This window comes from Pipistrellus hanaki, assembly GCF_964339955.1.
Source record: "Pipistrellus hanaki genome assembly, chromosome: 1".
NCBI lineage: Eukaryota > Metazoa > Chordata > Mammalia > Chiroptera > Vespertilionidae > Pipistrellus > Pipistrellus hanaki.
In genome coordinates this window covers 8,161,609-8,185,451 of record NC_140503.1, presented here as the reverse complement: position 1 = coordinate 8,185,451, position 23,843 = coordinate 8,161,609, and the positions used below count along the sequence as shown (strand labels likewise).

Below are 23,843 nucleotides of genomic sequence, written 5' to 3'. Positions count from 1 at the left end.
CCATCAGAGGAAGGCAGCTGGGGGCGATATCAGGCCTGCAGAAAGAGCAGTTAGGGGTGACCAGGCTGGCAGGCCTGCAAAAAGAGCAGTTAGGGGCAATCAGGCAGGCAGGTGAGCAGTTAGGAGCCAGTGGTCCCAGATTGTGAGAGGGATGTCTGATTACCGGTTTATGCCTGATCCCTGGGATCACGCTTAAAATGGCAGTCGGACATTCTGCAAGGGGTCCCCAATTGGAGAGGGTGCAGGCTGAGTTGAGGGAATCCCACCCTGCTCCATGCATAAATTTCATGCACTGGGCCTCAAGTATTAGTATAATGATTAATAGAAAAAAATATATTTTCTTAAAAATATATTTTATTGAATTTTTACAGAGAGGAAGGATAGAGAGTTAGAAACATCGATCAGCTGCCTCCTGCACACTCCTCACCGGGAATGTGCCCGAAACCAAGGCACGTGCCCCTGACCACAATTGAACCTGGGACTCCCCAGTCCACAGGCTGACGGCTCTATCCATCGAGCCAAACTGGTTTCGGCTAGAAAAATATTTTAATGACATTTTGACTGTGTAAACAAAATTAGTACTGGTACTAAAAAGATAATGGTGAAATAAAAATTTAAGAAATTTTTTATGTAACAGAAATCTCAACTTTTTCACTGGTATTTATCAATGTTTCCTTCTATATAATTCCTTTCATTTTATTCCTGACATTGTTATTTAATAGGGGCTTTCATTTTATTTTTCAAATCCTATTAATCTGTTGATTTAGCCATACAATACACATTATTTTCAAGTTAGGAAAATGGGCTTAGCTTTCCTTTCTAAATTTGTCTTTTACCCAAACCGTTAACATTCTCTTCTAATTGGCAACTTCTAATGCTCTTTTAGCAAATATTCATTAGCTAAACTTCTAGAGTAATTTCATGTCTTGTAACTTTTCTTTTAATATATGGCCATAGAAAACTAAGAATGCACTCTGTTAAGACAGCAGTTACCCTTTGCTCTACTGTGGAGGATCCCTTTTCAGTTTTGAAATGTTAAGATTCTAATATAACTTCCATGTTAATTTGGCTATAACAATAACAAGTGCTGCCCTATCTTAAAAATTTTAGTTTGAATTAAATGAAAAAGGTACATGAGCCTAACACTAACCGCGCCTGACACCCCTTACATGCCATAGGTTATTGCTTAATGTGCAAGCAGAGCTCAAAAAAATACAGAATACCTTAAAATTTAAATCAGATTCAAATAAATTTGCTTCCAAATGTGATTATCTTCATTGTTACTACAAACTTTCGTTCTTATCCTAAACATATCAACATTAATAAAGCACTGAGTGAATCTAAGTTATCCAGGAAGTCCAAGATCAAGTATAACCTTGAAATCTGGGAAATAGGCTAGTTCAAAGCTTGAGTGCAGACAGGGTGTAGGTGGTGGTAACTGGGTAATTACATATTCCCTTACCTACAGTCTAACATTAGGAAAGAAAGTCTTCAGTCTCATCTATTGCTCTTAGTCACTAGTTTTTAATGCTAATGAAGTGCCACATTAACACTAACCGTAAATTCTGTCTCAGATGTCATAACTACACTTTCAAAATAAACTGACCCTTCCACATCCCAAACACTGAAATCATGGAATGTACTGCTTGTGTTTTCATGGAGTGTACTGGTTGTGTTTTCAATCTGGAAGACAAATGAGTAATTTTAAAAAGAAAAATTGAAAATTAGAATTTCATACCTTGTGCAAGCATGTTAAATTCCAAGAACAGTGCTATGTGGTAAAGTTCCATGGCTTCTTCTGCCCTGGTCATGTTTGGTTTCCCTGCGACGAGAGCCTGAACTTCACTGAGACTCCCCACAGAGGGGCTACAGTGCAAAACGGAGAGGTCCACCACATCTGTATACATACAGTGTAATATAACTTTTGCATATTTTTTTGGTATAATGGACTCATCTAATATAATTCTTGTGGGAGTCCTCAAAGTTCGGTCTGTGATTTCTTCACCAGTCCGTATCCTCCTTTGTAATAAATTTCGAAAAAATGGGGACCGCGCCGAAATAACAGCTTTGTGAGCTTTGTGCTCTTCATCTAAACAGTTCTGATTTCCACCAAAAGCTTCAACCAGTTCAGAGTCTGAAGAAAAACTAAGGACGACATCGTAATAACACATGTAATCAAAAAGTCCACGCATATCTACATCAAGGGAATTTGGTGTTCCAAATTCTTCACTAAGCTGAACGAGGATATCGACATTTTGAAACCTTGAGTCCTCCATTCCAAACTCTCCAGTATAAAGGTAGTGTAACAAAGCAGAAAACATAGGCATATCTATTCCAGCTGTACTGATGTCCATTATGATCTCTGCCCCATACTCAGGTGAGGAAGAAAGCAGTGTTTTAAAAAATGGACACCTTGCTGCCAAAATGGCACGATGAACAGGAAAACAAGTTTCTTGAAATATTAAGTCTACATCAGTACAATACTTATACTCATAAAGATCAGCCATATCTTTCTGCAATGTCCGGGCTTCTGGTCTAGCCAAACTGGCTTGTAAAGAAAGTTCCTTTAAGGCTGAAGTTCCCTCGTATTCTTCCACTAATGCATTGACATCTCTAACATCCCAACAGGAGAGGAGTTCTCGCATCTGCTTGGCATGATCAGCAGACCTATTCGATTTTCGACGCTTAATAAACTTCTTTTTGAGGGTGGCAAGGCCAGAGGTTCTCTTTTTTTTGTCTTGTGGTTTCTCATGGCCATGGTCAAGGCTATATAATTTTGATTCACAACCATAGCCTTGCTGAGAATAGGATGATGTCCCTAAGAAGGAAATTAAACAAATGAAAACGTGTTTCTTTTTTCTTAAACATTCATTTTCAACATTCACTTTAACACATATTTCATGCTAAAAATTTTTAGACATTCCTAAACCATGAAAAAAACACACTCTGATTTTGTTTTTATAAAGATAAAAAGTTCAAATAACTTGTTTTCATATTAAAAAAGGAATAGAACAAAAGAGCAGATATACATTTGTTGGGGGGAAATCCTGGATGCTGAAAAATTATAACTTTTTCACAGCTCAATTACATTTTCATCGAAAAACAAAAAACAAAAAACACCAAAAACAATTCTATTTATATTCACAAAATAAAATGAATTAGAAAAATGAAAACAGTTACCTATAAAAGTCTGTTGGGCTTGAGAATTTCCCCCTACCCTCGGGGAACATGAATGAGGATAGTTAGATGCATTAGCACCCATTTTCTTCAGTCACTCAGGCATTCCATCTGCTGGCTGTTCAGAGTATAATCCCAGAGGCCTTTATGAACTTTCAACCCTGGATCCAGCAGCCTCTTTTCATCCATTTCTTGATATGAAACAAAAATAATTTTATTCATATTTTCAAATGTATCTCAAATTGAATAGTAAAAAAAAAAGCAAGCAATTGAAAACTGTTTTTATTTACAAATAATGATATGCTGTCAACTTCACATGTAAAAATTTCAGAAGATGTAAACAGTTAACCTTGAGTTATGAATCATTGTTAGCTGCAATTTGAGCCACAAAATCTATCAATTATATACTTTCTATGATAATTCAAATTACAGGAGGAAAAAACAGGTAAAAGTATTCAGACTAGAATAAAAATTTTTTTATCTTTAGAAACAGTCACCAGTTATTATAATCTACACCCAATCAATTTACAAATACTTAGAAGGTTGATACCAGTTTCAAAACTACACAAAAGATAGTAGTACACTGAGCCCTGAAACCTCCAGATTCCAGAATTATCAAAATTGTTCCAGCTTATATGTAAATGTTTAAATTTAATATGTAAAGCTTATAGCTAGCACTTAAATGTCTGTTATTAGCCTCTCTTAGACATAAAAATCTAGATATATGTATACTGTAATCACAATCATTATTATAACACCCATCAGTTATTGAGTATTCTGAGCCAGTCATTCTTAAGCAATTTGTTTACATGAATTAACTCCTTTAATTTTCTCAATAATGTGAGGAATAGCTGTATTATCATCCCCACTTTACTTCTTTGAAGAAAGTCTTTTTTTATTTTAAATTTATTGATTTAAGAGAGATAGATAGAAACAGACATTGATTTATTGCTCCACTTATTTATGCATTCATTGGTCGATCCTTTTATGTGCCCTGACCAGGGATCAAATCCTCAACTTTGGCATATTGGAACAATGCACTAACCAACTAAGATGCCCAGTTAGTGCTTATCCCCACTTTACACAAGGAGACTAGGAAGTGAGGAAAGTGAAGCATGAAAAGGCTTAGTTACTTAACCAAGGTCACAGAGCAGGTAAATTGCAAAACCAGGCTTGGCATTCAGGCTCTGATGAACTAATATTATCTTTGCCATTTTCCCCACTCCTAAATGTTTTAAGAAAAAATTTCCAGAGCAGGCAAACATAGTTCCATTCCAAAAATGAGAAATGAGTACACACCTGACAGTGTTACTTTTGTTACTTAAAAAGGATCTTTCATGGTAAGCAAAAATGACTTAACTGAAAGGATAGCTCATGAAATCAAAGCAAAAGTGCCTTTCTGAATATTTACAGCTAGACTATATGCTCCTTGATGGCAGGATGACACTTTTTTATACTTGATAGTCCACCCCTCCACCCACTCAATCATCCATCCAATTCTGATCATTTACCATCTGCTAGACACTTACACAGGCCTTGGGATACAGCAGTGATTACATCCTGAATAGGATCTCTTATGAAATTAAGAAAAGACTACTGTTCTGGCTTCCTAGTTTAGAGCCAGACCTTCAAGAATAAGAGTGCATTAAATAAAAAAGGAAAGGTCATTTAAGGTATTAGAAACAGTATGAATAGAAATAACTCCTGTCCTAGTCAGCACCCCATTCCCAGTTCTCATAAACCTATACCTTTATTATTACCTACTAATATTGCAGCATAATTACTTTTCCTGAGGATAGGTACTCAGCTTATTTACCTTAGAATCCTCACCATCACCACAGAACACAAAGTAGATACACAATTATTTAAAAAAATAAATGTTAGCTATTATCATAAATGTTGATAAATAATGTGTCAGGGCACATAAAAGAATCGACCAATGAATGCATAAATAAGTGGAGCAATAAATCAATGTCTGTTTCTATCTATCTTAAATCAATAAATTAAAAAAAAAACTTTCTTCAAAGAAGTAGAGATGATAACACAGCTATACCTCACATTGAGAAAATTAAAGCAGTTAATTCATGTAAATAAATTGCTTAAGAATGACTGGCTCAGAATACTCAATAACTGATGGGTGTTATAATAATGATTGTGATCACAGTATACATGTATCTAGAGTTTTTATGTTCAATGTATGGGGAGGAGTTATGTCAAAAAGCCTCAAATCTCATTAAAGTGTTGGGCCTTTATTCAGAACACAATGGAGTAAATACACAATACATAGATGATGTATTATAAAATTGTACACTTAAAACCTATATAATTTTATTAATGTCATCCCAATAAATTAAAAAAAAAAAAAAGAACACATGGAGGAACTACTGGAGCAAAGCATAGAACAATAGAGAAGGATCTTTATATTTGTGTTTTAGAAAGATTACTAAATGTCCTCAAGGCAGAAGATATTTGATGCAAGACCTTTTCAAAGATTCTTACTATGGTCCAGAAAAGTGTTAATAAGCATGTGTCTTACCTTATCTTTAAAATGAGGATAATATCACCTACTTTGCAAGGTTGTTTTAAGAGTTAAAACCAATATAATAAGAGCTAATGTACTATATAATTAGACCAAACAGCTGAACAACCTTCCAGACAACCTTCCAAACGGAGCCGGGACTGCAAGGGCCCGCGAAGGCAGCTGGGGCTGGCTACAAGGGTCGGCCTGGGCTGTGAGGGGCTGTGAGGGCCAGGAGAGATTGCGAGGGCCAAGCCCCTTGCATGAATTTTGTGCATCCTGCTTCTAGTCCTATCTAATAAAGAGGGAATATACCAATTGACCCTCATGCTGTCGCAAAGATGACGGCATCTCACAGCCAATAAAGAGGGAATATGCTAACTGACTGCCATAACCTCAAAGATGGCAGCACCCAGTCCCCTCAGCCCTGCTGGGGCAGCAGGCATGTGGCAAGGCCGGGCCCGCCCCATGCACCTACCTCCAGAGTCCCCCAGTCTCCTCAGTCCCCCAGCTATCCAGGACCAGCCCAAGGCGTAGGCAAGCCCTGAATGGTGGCTGCCCACCTGCCCAAGGCTGCCTGAGGCTCAGGTAAACAGGGCTGGCTGTGGCTTGTGCTGCCGGGAGTGGCAGCAGCAGAGGTGTGATGGATTGTCGCCTCCTGCCCCTAAAGCTCCTGGACTGTGAGAGGGGTCAGGCCGGCTAAGGGACCCCCCTTTAGTGCATGAGTTTTCATGCACCGGGCCTCTAGTAAGATAATAAAAATGAACTGAACACTGGAAGGCAGAAGTAACTCATCACAAGAGAAGAGTATTCATGAGGGACCTGGTATTGTGCCAGGTCTTACCTGGCCTGGATGAAATACATATTAGAGATGTTCAGGTATTCTGAAAAATTCAGTTTCTAGACACTTAAAGCTGAGGATCTATTACTGGAAAGTGATAGGTAAAAGAACCTATGCAGTTACACTACAGAGTCCTGAATGGACCGCTTACTCTGCCACTTTTACCTAGAGCTCATATTCAAAATGCTTTGTCCAGACTTAAAACCTCAGAAGAGCATCCTCCTGAAGTAATAGGTGGAAAAATGGAAACAGAGGGCTGAAAAGGTCCTGAAGCCTGACTCTCAGCCCCAGGCCTTGCTTACCCGCTTCCATGAGCCTTTGGCAGTGCTAACTAAAACCTGATTAGGAAGGATGCCTGGGCCAGAGAATTAACACACACAGCAGGCAAAATAGGAGCTGCTTGGCCTTATCAAACCTAACAAACTAAAATGTTTGTTGTTTTCTCCTAGCATCCAGATCCCCCCAACCCCAACTGAGGCAGCTCTAAAAGGGCCAAATTCCCCCCTCCCCCAACAGCTAGGAAATAGGGCCTACAAGCAGAAGGTAGCAATGACTATGAAGCTCTCCAAGAAAGATTGTAGAATCTGCCTTATCGGCTATCTTAAAGGTAATGGTGCCATTTGGTTTATGATAGATAGACTACCTTTAAGCCAGGCACACAATATTTGAATGAATAAATGCAATCATTGTTCTTTTCTTTTTTTTCCTTTTTTTAATATATTCTATTGATTTTTTACAGAGAGGAAGAGAGAGGGATAGAGAGTTAGAAACATCGATGAGAGAGAATCATCAATCAGCTGCCTCTTGCACACCCGCTACTGGGGATGTGCTCACAACCAAGGTACATGCCCTTGACTGGAATCGAACCCGGGACCTTTCGGTCTGCAGACCGATGCTCTATCCACTGAGCCAAACCGGTTTTGGCTGCAATCATTGTTCTAATTGGGACAACTGTTTCTACTGTTGGCTTAGTGGTGTATAAAAAAGTAACTTTGGGTGTTTTAGAGAAGGCAATGAGAAATCTGAGTCTAGGTTTGCATTTACAGAGGATTTGCAGAGACAAACAAGAACTGAAAGAATTTTCAAAGAAATTATATTTAAAAGAAAAAACATGAAATTTCTCATAAACTTCATTCAAAACCAAAATATTTATACTTTATAACACAAACCTGTTTAGCAAATGTTAAAAAAATACATAAGGGCATATTTCTTGCTGAGTTTTTGAGGGTTCTACAGGCAGAGTTGGAGAGATAAGAAAACATGCTGAGTGAACCTGATAGTAAGGCTGAGACTATGGCAGCACTTGGAGAAGAGAAAAATAAAAGAACAAAACAGAACCATGAATACAAACACTCAACAGTATCCTTATTTAAGGCAGTCTTTATAAAGACATCCACTTATTTATGCAATGTAAGTATGCATCTCTTAAGACACTATTTTCATGTGTTGAGGATATTTATAATAAAAATTTAAGATAATCCATATGAAGTCCTTATCATAAAATACATAGTAAATGTTCAACAAATTAATGCAGGGATGATGGAGAGGGAGAAAGGTATGATGATGAGATATCTACCTGGTTATATCTTGGTTAGCAATGCTGTGAACCAAGAAGAAATATGGAATGCAATCTGAGGGTTACTTGGGAATAATAAAGATAATGTGTTTGAGACTCAAAAAGACATATCAAGGAAGAAATAATGCAAACACAGCATACATAAAGGATGAAGTATTAAAACAAGTTTCCCAATACTAATATTTTCATTTCTAGATAGATATGTATTATAACACAGCATTTTCTTAATATAATTCATCTACTTTTTTTTTTTTAAATATATTTTATACAGAGAGGAAATGAGAGGGATAAAGAGTTAGAAACGTCGATGAGAGAGAAACATCGACTAGCTGCCTCCTGCACACCCCCCACCAGGGATATGCCCGCAACCAAGGTACATGCCCTCGACCGGAATTGAACCTGGGACCCTTTAGTCCGCAGGCTGACGCTCTATCCACTGAGCCAAACCGGTCCCGGCTAATTCATCTACTTCTGATTGAGGATTTTATTTACAAACTAGTGTCCAAGTACATGGATTTGTGCACATTGAAAGGAAATTAAGTAGAAAATACATTTTAATATCACTATTCACCCTTTCTCTATAATAGAATTGTCAACCAAATTCACAATCAACAATGACAGATGGAAACACATGCATGCAATTGGCGCCAGCGGGAGCTTTATATGTATCATGCATGTGCAAGTCAACGTAGCCTTTTATATATATAGAATAAACTTGCTTAATTAGACCTGCTTTCTGATTTAGCTAAACTTTTTCCAGCCCAGTGAAGCACCCCAACTTCTCTTTCAGGTAACTGTCTGCAACACAGTAAATATCAACACAAAGCAGATTATTACTGTAGATCACACAGAAAGAACAAAGGGTAAAATATTTAACTGTAGCAGTGTTTGACTATATTCTGCTCAGTGAAAAAATCTGAAGTCATTTTCAAGGTCCACCATTCCTTACTTCTTTTCAGTCGGATCAAGTTTCTAAATTTTCTAAACCTTTTTCATTTTTCACTGAGTCTCCTATCTACCAACTCTAGGACTTCTTTGAGAATCAAATGAGATGAGGCACAGGAAAACACATCACATACATTTGGTTAAAGTGTAAAATGTTTGCACCTGGCTACCAAGCAAGTCGTTTCCTGGGCTGAAGAAACTCCAAGAGGCTAGTTGTAGGGAGAGGAAGCTGTGCATTGCTACGTGATGTCATTAGCCAGTCCCACAGTGACTATTTCCAGGTTGAGCTGGGCTGTGGGCCACATTTTTCACCATGGGGTCTTGGCAGCATTGGCTGCGATTTAGTGGGGTGTCACTCCGGGGTGGTGGCGCAGCCTGTGTCCCACTTGGGGGAAGCAGTGTTGGTTGGTCGGCACCAGGTTCGTGGTGCCGTTTATTTTTAAATGGCCAGTGCACGTCATGGTATCTCCTGAGTTGAGCATCTGCGCCCTGATGGTCAGTGTGTGCATATAGCTACTGGTTGGACAGACACTTAGCCTTTTATATAGACTAGAGGCCCAGTTCACAAATTTGTGCACAGATGGGGTCCCTCGGGGTGGCCTGTGGGGACTGGGCTGAAACCCACAGTCCAATGCCTCCTGCAGCTCCTACCTACAGCTCCCAGTCATCCTGGCCCCATTGGGCCTGCTGTGGGCTCAAACCCAATCAGTCCTAATTGGGAGAGGCTAGTGCTGACATAGCAGCCCTCGCCAGCTATGATCCCTGCATCTGGTGCCCTCCCAAGGGAAGTGGCCTGTGCGATCAGGACGAAATCGGCTCTCCAACATCCCCAAGGGATCCCAGATTGTGAGAGGGCACAGGCCAGGCCAAGGATCAGGGCTAGGGAGGGACCGCAGGAGGGCTCCAGGGCATGTTGGGCTCATCTTGCTCAGTCCCAATTGGCTGGACCCCAGCAACAAGCTAACCTACTAGTTGAAGCATCTGCCCCCTGGTGGTCAGTGCATATCATAGCGAACAGTTGAGTGGTCAAGTATCTTATAAGAGGGATATATGGTTTACAAGGGCTTTTTCACACATTAAGTCATTTTATTTTCACATTAAATCTTCAATGTAGATAGGACAGGCTTCATTTTCTTATTTTTGAATGAGAAAGGTAAAGGTAGAATGTTAAGTGACTTATCCAAAGTAAAATATATATGGTAAAATGGCAAACCTTCACAACTACAGTAAATCCCAGGCATTTTGATCCCTAATTTAGTGTATTCTTCCCTAAACAAGAAAGCATCTCAAAAGCATCCAGTCCAATACCAACCTTTCTGAAGAGAACAGCCATGCCTTCGTTCTGCTACTCTATGCCTACCACACTGCTGCTTTTGTTACTCAAGTCTTAAACTGCTAATGTTTCCACTCTATAGCCCCCATCTAAAGTTAAGAAACAGATCTTAAATTAATCTCCAATGCTCTGCATTGTTGGTGAGCAATAAAAAGTTTCTGGATTTTGGATTATATTCAACCTCCTAGCATTCAAACAGCAAAGACAAGTATGACTATGCTCTATTTTCACTCTTTCCTATTACTTGTGCTTTCCTCTTCTGCAGGAGATACTTTTGTAATTTCTGTAATAAAGAAAAAATATACAGAGAGAATAAAACAAACCTCCATCCACCACCAAATTTCAACAATTACCAATCTGTGGTAGTATTTTAACCCTATATCCAAATCCACTCTCTACCAATCCCTCTGGATTATTTTAAAGCCAAGTCCCAGATATATTTCCTTAGTCATCTCTAAAAGAAAGGATGTAAAAGAATAGCTACAATACCATTATCACATTTAAAATAATGAAGGATAATTTCTTAATTAAGAACTTTCCAGGCAGTGTTTCATTTTCTCTCTTGGCTTTTTTTTTTTTTTTTAATCAGAGTCCAAATAGGGTTCATACATTGTGAATGGATGACTATGTCCCTTTAATCTTTTTTATTATTATTATTATTAATTTTCACCCAAGAATATTTTCTCCATTGATTATTTCAGAGAGAAGGGAGGAAGGGGGTGAGAGGAGGAGGAAAGGGGAGAGAGGAGGAGAAAGAGGAGGAGGAGGAGGGGGAGGAAAAGGAGGAAGAGGAGAGAGCGAGAGGGAGAGGGAGAGGTAGAAAGAGGGAAGGGGGCACATTGGTGAGGGAGAGACAGTGATTGGTTTCCTCCCGTACACACCGTAACTGGGGCCAGAGATTGAATCTGCAACTCAGGTAAGTACCATTGCCTGGAAATCAAACCTGTGATCCTATGTGCAGAATGATGCCCTAAAACCAGAGGCACACTGGCCAGGGCTCTTAAATCTTCTTTAACAAGTTCCTCCCTGCATCCCTTCTTTTTCCTCTGGCAATTTGCTTTGTTAAAGAAACCAGGTTATCTGGTAGTTTCTCATAGTCTGGATTTTGACAAACACATCACCATGATGTAGTTTAATATGTTCCTCTGACCCCTGTATTTCCTGTAATTGATAATTAGACCTAGTGACTAGATTCAGGAGGATCTAGTTATTAGATTCAGGATCATTGTTGTATTTTTTAAAAATATATTTTATTGATTTTTTACAGAGAGGAAGGGAGAGAGCTAGAGAGCTGGAAACGTCAATGAGAGAGGAACATCGACCAGCTGCCTCTTGCACACCCCCTACCAGGGATGTGTCCGAAACCAACGTACATGCCCTTGACCGGAATCGAACCTGGGACCTTTCAGTCCACAGGCCGACGCTCTACCGCTGAGCCAAACCGGTTTCGGCTCACTGTTGTATTTTTAAAGTTTATTTTGCCAAGACTGTTTCACAGGTGGTGGTGTGTACTTTCAATAGGTACAAAATGTCCACTTCTCAATCTGTGATATTAACAATTTTCAATGATCACCAACTACAATCATTATTAATTCATTAGGATTGCAACATGAAAATATTCTGTCATTCCTTCTTTAAGCATTCGTTGGAATACTTCTCTGTGAGAAAACTCAACTATTCAATTGTTTGATGTACAGTTTGTACAGAAAAGACAGAATAAATTTTTACCTTTATTTACCAATTTTTTCAAATAATTAACTTCCCATCATCTTCTCAATATAATCAGCAAGTTTTTAAAAAACATATATTTTTATTCATTTCAGAGAGGAAGGGTAAGGAAGAGAGAGAAGCTCAATGATGACAGAGAATCACTAATCAACCTCCTCCTGTAGAAACCTGGGAGTCAACCATCTGCTCAACCACTGAACCACACTGGCCAGGCTATTAGTGAGCTTTTTAAAAAGAATTTTAGCCCTGGCTGGTCTGGCTCAGTGGATAGATCATCGGCCTGAGGACTGAAGGGTCTGAGGTTCGATTCTGGTCAAGGGCACATGCCTGGGTTGCGGGCTTCATCCCCAGTAGGGGGCTTGCAGGAGGCAGCCAATCAATGATCCTCTCTCATCCCTGATGTTTCTGTCTCTCTCTTCCTCTCCCTTTCTCTCTGAAATCAATAAAAATAAAAACAATTCCATGCATTTGTGGATTTAACCATATTTGATGGGTTTCAATCCTTTGATCTGGGAATTTTAACTCTTGTCAGACTTTATTGTTGAAGCATGTGCCAGAACTCTTAGTAATTAAGGTTTAAATAAGATTTCTTCTTCATAAGCTATTACTAACATTTGCTACAAACTCATCTGCTTCTGCCACAAAGCTTTTTTGCTTATCAGAAAATTCTCATGTCTAGTTTCAAGCAAGCAAAAAATATTTTGGGAAAGTCTGAAGACAATAATAACTAGGTCTTATGAAGCAAATTATGAAATTTTCCTCTAAAAAACAATTCACAAGTAAATGCCAGATAAAACAGGCTTAACATCATTTCAAAATATAGAGGGAAAAGACATATATTGTACTTGAAGTTAGTACTGGCATTCAAGTCTCCTTCTAAAAGAAAGAAAAAAGGGAGGGAGGGAGAGAAAGAAGGAGAGAATTGCAATAACAACACAATTCTCTTTCTAGGATTTCTCTTTAGTAGGTAAGGTTTTTTCATAACATTTAAGGGACTGTCAAACTTTTTATCTAAGTGAACACTTTTAGAAAATAATTAAGGGCAAGCTAAAACCATTTTGATGTCTGATCTAACTGCTTTTCCATTTCTTTTTAGTTTAAAGATAATACCATATCTCAGGTTTATTTTAAAAATATTTACAAAGCACTTTTTAATGTTATTATTTCAGCCTAACAATTTACTTACTGAGTATCTACCTATTATGTGAACCTACCAGACATTGTGCTACATATTATAGGCTGTGGTTTCAAAGTACACTGTGTGTGTGTGTGTGTGTGTGGAGGCCCAATGCACAAAATTCGTGCACTGGTAGGGTGCCTATCGGCTGCCGGCTACATACTTCCTCCCTTCCCCTGGCCATCATCTTGTTCTGCCACATCTGTCATTGCTGAGTTCTCCCTCCCTTTCCCTGATCGAACTCCCGGATGAACTCCCAGTTGAGGGGACAATTTGCATACTATGCTTTTATTATATAGGATATGTACACACACACACACACACACACACACACACTATTGATTTCAGAGAGGAAGGGGGAGGGAGAGATAGGAACATCAATGATGAGAGAGAATCATTGATCAGTTGCCTCCTATACGCTCCACACTGGGGATCGAGCCCGCAACCCAGGAATGTGCCCTGACCAGAAATCGAACCAGGACTTCTGGTTCATAGGTCGACACTCAACCACGGAGCTACGCTGGCCAGCAAAGTATACAGTTTTGTGGAGAAGTCAGACATACAAGCAAGTGATTACTGTACAGTGCAGTAAGGGTTGGAAGGGAGGTCCAGAGTACTAAGAGAGTGAGAGTAGAACTACTGGTAAAGATAATATTTGAACTGGGTCCAAAAGAATAGTCAGGATTGTATCAATCAGATTTTTTTTACGGCAAATAACTCCAAAGAATTGGCTTAAACAATAAAAAATTTATCTGTCATGAGGAGAAATCCTGGGTTAGGGAAAGCCGCAGGCCCAATATATGTCTAAAATAATGTTATCTGGACACAAGTACATGCTACCTCACTTTACAAAAAGGGAAAAATCCTCCCCCCCCAGAAATAGAAGGTCTCTTTCCCTTCAATCTTACTGGTACAAATAAAAGTTTACAGGGAAATGCCTTGAGTTGACTGGCTTGGAGTAATAAAAATTTAGCCCCGGAGTGAGAGATGAATCATCATCTCAGTCTCCTAGATGACAAAGAATAAGAACTCCAAGCATTGGGATAAACACATGAGAAATAGAAGCACAAAAAACAAGCAGCAGCTTGATATGGCTAGAGTGATGAGAAATCTAAGATTGAACATAGTCTCAAACTCTTGTGAATCTGGTCTATCCCATAGACAATGGAAAGTTAACACAGGTTTAGGTAAGGAAGTAACATGCTCCAATAGGATTTTTAAGAAACATAAGATTGGTAGCATATAGAGAATAGTCAGAGAAAAATTGGAAGAGTAGGAGAATAACTGACAGAGATTTGGTTGGTAGGCTATTCAATAAATAGTCCAAACTAGTAAGAATTGGTAACAGGGAAGTAAAGGATGGAATAAATACTTACAAGGTAGCAAAACAGCTATGTAAGATACTGCTTATAAATAACATATATACATACATCACACACACACACACACACACGTATTTGTTTTGTTTCACAGATGAGGAAAATTAAACCTCAGACAGGTTAAATGGCTTGTTTAAAATCACACAAACAATAGTCAGAATCTGAATGGGGGTTTGAATTCCAGTACAGTGTTCTATCACAACTACTGGTATATCTAAACACTCCAACAATACTCAAAAAAGGGGACTTTTAAAATTTTATTTTAGAGCGAGAGGGAGGGAGAAACATTAATCAGCCAGCCCTGGCCAAGAACTGAACAGACTACCTTTCAGTGCAGGGGCAACACTCAATCAAGTGAGCCACAATGGCCAGGGCCTGAATTCTATGACTTAAAGAATGTGATGTGTATTGGATTTTGATGATTCCTGTTTAGCATAATATTTCCTACATAGGTTTAATGTCAATTATAAAACTTAGTACATTATACGTTTTTGTGGGTTTTTTAAAATATATTTTTATTGATTTCAGATAGGAAGGGAGAGAGAGAGACAGAAACATCAAATTTGAGAGAGAATCATTGATTGGCTACCTCCTGCAAGATAGTAGCCCCCTTACCGGGGATTGAGCCCACAACCCGAGAATGTGCCCTTAACCCAGTGGTCAGCAAACTGCGGCTCACGAACTACATGCGGCTCTTTGGCCCCTTGAGTTTTTAGCAAAGGCCAGCTTACAAGTACCCTAATTAAGTTAATAACAATGTACCTACCTATATAGTTTAAGTTTAAAAAAATTGGCTCTCAAAAAAAATTTCAATCATTGTACTGTTGATATTTGGCTGCCCTAACCAGAATCAAACCTGGGACTCTTCAGTCCATAGGCTTACATTCCATTCACTGAGCCAAATCAGCTAGGGCCACTATATGTTTATGAAGTCTCTGTATAATTAAAGATAGTAAGGATATGAAAGACTCAACTTGTAATGCCAAATTTATACAGTCAACATTTTAATAATTTTAAAAAATTAAAAACTACTGCAGCCTTGGCCAGTGTGGATCAACTGATTGAAGTCTTCCCATGCATTGGAAGGTTGCTGGTTTGATTTCCAGTCAGGTTACCTGTTTGGATTTCAGGTTTCATCCTTGGCCGGGGCATGCTGATCAATAATTCTCATCACTGATGTTCCTATATCTCTCCCCCTCTCCCTTCCTCTCTGAAATCAATAAAAGCATATATATAATTTTATATGGTCAAAAAATTTAAATTGGTATTTCTTCAAAGAAGATATGCAAATCAAAATCACAATTAGATGTCATTCACACCCATTAGTAGTAGGACTATCAAAATAAAAAAGCAAGTTGTTAAGGATGTGGAAAAACCAAAATCCTTATACAGTGATAGTGGTAAGGTAAAACTTTCTGGGTATACATAAAAAGGAAATGAAAGCACACATTCACATATTTATACACCCATGTTCACAGCAATATTATTCACAACAGCCAAAAAATGGGAGCAAGCCAACTATCAATTGACAGATAAATGCATGAATAAAATGTAGTATATTATATACATACTAGAGCAGGGGTCTTCAAACTACGGCCCGCGGGCCACATGCGGCCCGCAGAGGAGTCTGATCCGGCCCGCCAGGTTTTTTGGGCAGTGAGCGCAGCCGAGATGTTACAGTAGGAATTAGTAGTTCATATAGTCCGGCCCTCCAGCTCTCTGAGGGACCGTGATCTGCCCCCCACTTTAAAAAGTTTGAGGACCCCTGTACTAGAGGATCATTGCACGATATTTGTTCCTCTGGCTTCACTCCCAGCTGCCGGGGAGCCAGCAAGTCCCCGTTCCCAGCCCACCCAGGAGTGGGCAAGTCCTTGCTTCTGTCTGGAGCATCACTCCTGTAGCTCCCTCCGTCATCGCCATCCCCCTCCCCATCATAGCAGGCGCCCTGCCCCTCCTGGCCGTTCCAGGCCTGCATATGCAAATTAACACAACACCTTTGTTTAATTTGCATACTCACTCTGATTGGCTGTGGGTGTGGCGGAGGTACGGTCAATTTTACATGTTTGTCTATTATGAGGTAAGAAAATGGAATATTACTCATCCTTAACCATTTGTTCGCCATAAGCGTGTTTCTTCTTCCTCTTCTTAAATAATAGTCTTCAGCATTTCATGTAATCCTGGTTTGGTGGTGATGAACTCCTTTAACTTTTTCTCATCTGTGAAACCCTTTATCTGACCTTCAATTCTGAATGATAGCTTTGCTGGGTAGAGTAATCTTGGTTGTAGGTTCTTGCTGTTCATCACTTGGATTATTTCTTGCCACTCCCTTCTGGCCTACATAGTTTCTGTTGAGAAATCAGTTGACAGTCCTATGGGTACTCCCTTGTAGGTAACTAGCTGTTTTTCTCTCGCTGCTTGTAAGATTCTCTCTTTGTCTTTTGCCCTTTGCATTTTATTATTTATTTATTTATTTATTTTTTAAATATATTTTATTGATTTTTTACAGAGAGGAAGGGAGAGAGCTAGAGAGCTGGAAACGTCAATGAGAGAGTAACATCGACCAGCTGCCTCTTGCACGCCCCCTACCGGGGATGCACCCGCAACCAAGGTACATGCCCTTGACCGGAATCAAACCCGGGACCTTTCAGTCAGCAGACCAACGCTCTACCACTGAGCCAAACCGGCTTCGGCTGCCCTTTGCATTTTAATTATGATGTGTCTTGGTGTGGTCCTCTTTGGATTCCTCTTGTTTGGGGTTCTGTGCACTCCCTAGACTAGGGGTGTCGAACTCAATCAGAGAAGGGGCCAAAATCTAAAATCCAGGCTAAATCGCGGGCCGAATGGTTTACTGAACAGTCATAAACTGACAATGTCATAAACTGACAGCGGAGTGCAGTGATGACAGCGCGGTGCGGGCCACATTGCAAGGCCTGGCGGGCTGGATTTGGCCCGCGGGCCTTGTGTTTGACACATGTGCCCTAGACTTATAAGTCTATTTCTTTCACCGGGTAGGTAAAGTTTTTTGTCATTTTTTCTTCCAATAGGCCTTCAATAATATCCTGCTTGCTCTCTTCTTCTGGCAATCCAAAAATCCGGATGTTGGTACGCTTAAAGCCGCCCCAGAGGCTCCTTACACTATCCACATACTTTTGGATTCTTCTTTCTTTCTGCCTCTCTAATTAGGTGTTTTTTGTTTCCTCATATTCCAGATCTTTGGTTTGACTCTTGGGATATATTGATTTACAGTTGAATTTCTGTATATTCTTTATTTCAGACAGTAGTGTATGCTTAATTTCTGACTGGTCCTTTTCCTTTTTTTTTTCTTTTTTTTTTTTTCTTCATTCTCATTAAGGTCCCTGAAGATCTCACTAAGCTTCTTGAAGGTCTCATCAAGTTTCTCAAAGGTTTTTAGAAGATTCTTGAGTAACCTTATAAATGAGGTTCTGAACTGTGTCGTCCAGTAGTTTACTTTCCTCAATCTCTCCCATTCGTGACTTGCTTCCGTGTCTCCTCATTTTGGCTGCCTTCTTGTGTTGATGGAATGGCTTTGTGTGGTCAGTGACCTATAGGGGCCACTAGCTCAGCTTCCCCAATCACCTGAGGTGGTCGCTCTTGGTACACCCCTTTGTGGGCTGAGTGCAAATTAAGTCTTGGGCTTGGTTTAATTAAGCCTTAATTGCTGTTGGTACACTGGGAGGAATTGACCTTCAGGCCAATTAGCTGTGAGGACCCACTGTGTCTATAAAGAAAGAACTGCTGCACTGGAGACGAGCCTTGTTTCAGTGGGTTTTGGTGCTCACTGAGTCCGTCTCCTGAATGTGTCACTTATGGGTGTGAGGAGTTGAAACTACCACTAGGAACACTGGCTTCTGTATCTCCGATGGGGTGTAGGTCAGCTACTGTCTGAGGCCACCCTGCAGGAGCTACAGCGAGAACTACAGTCCTCTCCTCCCTGCTTGGAGTTTGGAAGCTTTGGAGCCGTCTGCACCAGGTTGCAGTTTGCTAGATTAAACTCAGTTTTTCAGCGCTTGTGCCCTGAATGCTCCTTTCTCTTTCAGTCTAGTTATAGAGGTTCCTTTCAGCCAGCTTTCCTGTGGTTCTGGGTGATAGATGTTTTGTCTTTTAGTTGTAGTTTTGAAATTGTTGTGCATGCAGCAGTTTAGGAGTGTTTACCTACGCCGCCATCTTGGTGTCCTCTGAAAAGAGTTTTGGAGGTGGGGATAGCAGTGATTGTTGCACAATAATTTTTTTTTTTAAGTTTATTGATTTTTAAAATATATATATATTCTTATTGACTTCAGGGAGGAAAGGAGGGGGGGTGTGAGAAATATCAATGATGACCTCCTGGTTCATAGGTCAATGCTCAACCACTGACCTACACTGGCAGTGTAAGAATAATTTATTGACTTTTAGAGAGAGAGAAACATCAATGATGTGAGAGAAACATTGATCAGCTGCCTTCTGCATGCCTCCTACAAGGATTGAACCAGCAACCTAGGCATGTGCCCTTGACTGGAAATCAAACCGGCAACCTCCTGGTTCATGGGATGACAACCAACCAACTGAGCCACACTGGCCAGGGCAATTGCACAACAATCTTAATGCCACAAAACTAGAGACTTTAAAGAGGTTAAAATGTAATTTTATGTTAAACTAGAGGCCAATGCATGAAGATTCATGCAAGAATGGGCCTTCCTTCCCCTAGCTGCCAGCACCGCCTTCGCTCTGGCCAGAGCCACCTTTTTGCTCCAGCCCAGAGGCGCCTTTCCACCTTCCCACACTGCCCAGATGCCTAGAGTGGCTGGGGCAGTGTAGAATGGCTGCACTGCTGCCATGGTGATGATGCAAGCATCATGCCCTGCCCCTACCGCCTGTGTATGCAAATTAACCCGCCACCTTTGTTAGGTTAATTTGATACTCACTCCTGGTTGGCTGGTGGGTGTCATGAAGTTATGGTCAATTTGCATATTACTCCTTTATTAGTGTAGATACTAGAGGCCCGGTGCACAAAATTTGTGCATGGGGGGAAGTGTCCCTCAGGTCAGCTTGCACCTCTCTAATCTGGGACCCCCTCAAGGAATGTCCACCTGCCAGTTTAGGTCTGATTCCAGTGGGATTGGGCCTAAACCAGCACTCGGACATCCCTCTCACAATCTGGGACTGCTGGCTCCTAACTGCTCGCCTGCCTGCCCTTAACCGCTTCTGCCTCCCAGCCTGATCGCCCTTTAAGCACTGCCCTGCCTGCCTGATTCACACCTAACTGCTCCACTGCTGGCGTGATCACCCCCAACTGCCCTCTCCTACAGGCCCAATTGCCCCCAACTGCCTTCCCCTACCAGCCCAGTTGCCCCCAACTGCTCTCCCCTGCAGGCCTGGTTCCCCCCTAAATTGCCCTTCCCTATCAGCCTGGTCGCTCCTAATGCCCTCCCCTGTTGGCCATTTGTGGTGGCCATCTTGTGACAACGTGAGGGTGACCATCTTGTGGTGACATCACGCAAAGTGTCACACAAGGGCATGATGCTTTTGTTATATAGGATATTCACCATAATAAAAACAAAAACAACACCAGCTATGTACCCTTCCTATTGACTATCCTAGTCTGAGATCTTATCTCTTCATATGCAGAAAATTACAGTAGTGACTGGTTCAGTCCAGTCATTTCTCATGCTAGCTCAATTTGTAGATAACTGATGGGTCCATCTTTCTGGTAAACACATTAATGTCTGGCCTTCAAAATTTTCAAAAGCTTCCCATATCTTGCAAAAGAGGATAAAAACCTAAATCTCAGCCAAAACCAGTTTGGCTCAGTGGATAGAGCGTTAGTCTGTGGACTGAAAGGTCCCAGGTTTGATTCCGGTCAAGGGCATGTACATTGGTTGCAGGTACATCCCCAGTAGGGGGTGTGCAGGAAGCAGCAGCTGGTCGATGTTTCTCTCATCGATGTTTCTAACTCTATCTCTCTCCTTTCCTCTGTAAAAAAAATCAATAAGATATATTTTTAAAAAAATCATCTAGCCGAAATCGGTTTGGCTCAGTGGATAGAGCGTCGGCCTGGGGACTGAAGGGTCCCAGTTTCGATTCCGGTCAAGGGCATGTGCGTTGGTTGTGGGCACATCCCCAGTAGGGGGTGTGCAGGAGGCAGCTGATTGATGTTTCTAACTACCTATCTCTCTCCCTTCCTCTCTGTAAAAAATCAATAAAATATATTTTAAAAAAATAAAATCTAAATCTCTTCAATTCAGTACTCGAACTCTTAACAGAGAGAAATCTTCCAATTGTCTCATGTCTTCCTTTTAGTCCCTCAAAGAAATTTAGTAAGCTCATCCTAGCTTCCCTCCACTCCCCTCCCCCAAAGCAAACCTCCACCTTATACCAGTACTCTTGCTTTTATCTCATGAAGTAACTGCTCCAATCTCTCTGTAAATCTAAACCCTCAGAGGCTAGCTAAAGTCCCAAGTGTTCCAGGAAGTTCTTTAGACTCCTGACACCTCGCCCCGACCTGAACACCTACAGCATTCTTTGTATTGGTAGAACTTACTAGGTTGCTTTCCACACTCACAGAGATACATCTTATCTTTCCTGAGGGTAAAGTCTATATATTACACTTTTTTCTTTCTCCCTGTAGTATATAACGCAAAGCACAAAGTAGATAACGTTGTTTCATTGAACAGGAGGTATAATTTTGCATTTCATTGACCAGGCTATGAAATCAGAATCATTGGACGTTACTTTATTTCTGAAAGTTAACCTTTGGCACAACAAAGAAATTTCTGTGACTTAACAAGACACATGGAAACTGGGTGATATAGATGGGGTCAATGGGAGAAAAAGGGGACATATGTAATGCTTTCAACAATAAAGATTTTTTTTAATTGAAAAAAAAAAAAGAAACTAGGTAGTATAATGCAGCAAACATAAAACAGGTGTTTTAAATCCCGAAGTTAGAATCTGATATAAAAAACCTGTCTAAATGCTGATATTGGGGCACAGAGCAATACAGTAGTTAAGTTGTGGGACAGAATACTCATTCACCTTTGGGTTTTATGGAATGCATGCAAAAATGAGCCATGAATGCTGTAACTGGGCACAATGCAGCCACAGGCTATGAAAACTCTAAATGAAATGTCAGTCCATTTTTATTAAATTGAGGTTTGAAAAAAAAAAAATCATCAGTTACTCATGGTAACGGATGGTAGCTATCAGCATCAGAGCAAAGTTCTTTCCTTTCCGCTTTCAACTTTACTGCACAAAAAGACCTAGGATGGATACCGGTGGTGACAGATGAACAAGCAGATCAGGAGTGCGGTGAAAAGAGTTGTCTAAATAGAGCCTAGATCCTAGTTTGGGTTCAACTCTGACCAGCTGCAGGGCCCACAGTAAGTCACTCACTTATCTCTCTGTGCCTCGTTTTCCGGCTCTAAAACAAGTCACACCAGATCTCTAATGGTTTTTTCTGACTCCAAAATCCCACGTCAAGTTTAACCACAGCTGCCATTAAGTGTATGATTCTTACGATTTCCAGTCTTTCTTCCACATTTCCGGAAGAAAGTAATTAATTTCGCAACCTAAAAGAAATGGATACTACTCAAAGAAAAAAAAAATGTTAGTTGAAAATAAAACTAAGTAATTCTGAAAAAAAAAAAAAAATCCCTATGTCTTCATGGCAGTGATGTTTTAGCAGAAGGAACAGTGCTCTGGTAAAGATAAGCAAGACTGCTTCTGTAAATTAGGCCTAAAGCAGGGTACTTATTATCTGTGCTGGTATGTGAAGACCTGCTATTGTAGTTCAAAGCAGAAGCAACACTCAAAGCTTCTAAAAAAAATAAAAATAAAATAAAACAAGGAAAAGAAAAAAAGAAAAGCTTCTCAAAAATAAAACACACAAACAAAACAACAACGGTGAGAAAGTTCTCCTCCTCGGTGTAAAGACAATAAACCGTTGTGCAAATGAGCACACACTGCAAAAGGCACGCTTTTAGGCATTCAAAGTACTCCAAGCACAGACTCCCCGGCCAAACAATGTCTCCCTTCCAACCTGTCAAAGCGCCATCCCCGCTGGATCCCCAAACAGAAACTTACCCGAACCATCTAACTTCTCCCCTGGGGAGCGGCCTGCTCCCTCTCTGGCTCCGGCCGCCGCTCTGCCGTCCCCCCGGGGCGGCCACAGCCCCGCAGCCCGGTAAACACGCGCCGAGTGCGGGGAGCGGTTTCCCGGAGTCCTGGGAGCGGCGGGTCCCGCCCCTCCGCGCCCCGAGCCGGGCGCCGGGCGCCGGGAGCCCGCAGCCCGGAGCCGGACGGGCCGCCGCGGCCACCGAGAGCCGCGCTCCCCGCTCCGAGCGCCACACCTCGCGCCTCTGCCCCCGGGACGGCGGCGCCCGGCCGAGCCCGCCCCTCAGGGTGCACCCGGGACCGGCCAGTCCGCCGCCGCCGCCGCCGCCTCACCCCCGGCCGGTCGCCTGCCCCTTCCCCGGCGGCGGCGGTCCAGCGCCTCCTGCGGCGGCCCGGCCCAAAGCACGGCCCCCTCACCGCCAGGCTCAGCCCCTTCCTCGCTCGCCGGGACGCCTAGCGCCGCGCCGGGCACAGCCTGGGCTCCCAGCCTCACAGACACACCGAGGGACACTCACCCTGGAGGCTCCTCCCGCCGCTGCTGGTGCTGCCGCCGCTGGGACCGCGGCCGTCGCCCCCGCCGCCGCCGCCACCAGCACCGCCGTCCGCACCGGCGCCAGCACCGCCAGCCATCCTCCTCCTCCTGCCGCCGCCGCCGCTGCCGCCTCTCCGCTCCTGTCAGGGGCTCAGGCGCCGGGACTGCTCCAGGGTTCCCTCGCCGCCATTTTGACTCCTAGAGAGAGCAGGAGGGGCTCGGCCCGGCGCGGCCCTGGGGCGCCTGCGCGGCGCTGCGGAGCCGGCCCGCGCCCCCGCCGTGGACGCACCCGGGGTCACGTGGGCCGGTGGCGGCGTGCGCACCGGGTCGGGCCGGGCGAGGCGGGTGCGTGCGCTTTATTCCGCTCCACTCCGGGGATTGGGACGCTGGGCCCTCTGACTTTGAAGTTCGGCGGTAGTGCCCTGCCTGTTCCAGGAAGTGATGACAATCACGAAATGTACCAGAATGGAATTCTAATGATTACGGGGCTGGACCACCAGTTCTGCAATTCCACGTTTCCACTCTGCG

General features: G+C 41.8%; 1 protein-coding gene across 3 annotated transcripts in view; it reads right to left on the bottom strand.

Moving 5' to 3' along the window:
• The window catches only part of BTBD7 (BTB domain containing 7), a 70,459-nt gene extending 46,824 nt beyond the window's left edge, over positions 1 to 23,635 (bottom strand). Inside the window, exons 1-3 of one of the 3 annotated variants that reach the window (XM_084873366.1) lie at positions 23,299 to 23,635; positions 3,181 to 3,368; positions 1,739 to 2,818 (exon numbers count right to left, since the gene is read on the bottom strand). In XM_084873366.1, coding sequence (XP_084729492.1) covers positions 1,739 to 2,818; positions 3,181 to 3,262 — 1,162 coding nt within the window. In that variant the 5' untranslated portion in view covers positions 3,263 to 3,368; positions 23,299 to 23,635. Of the gene's footprint in view, positions 1 to 1,738; positions 2,819 to 3,180; positions 3,369 to 22,753; positions 23,262 to 23,298 lie in introns of those variants that run through there. The other 2 variants (XM_084873364.1, XM_084873365.1) reach the window with 2 other exon arrangements.
• Positions 23,636 to 23,843: the final 208 nt, after the last annotated feature.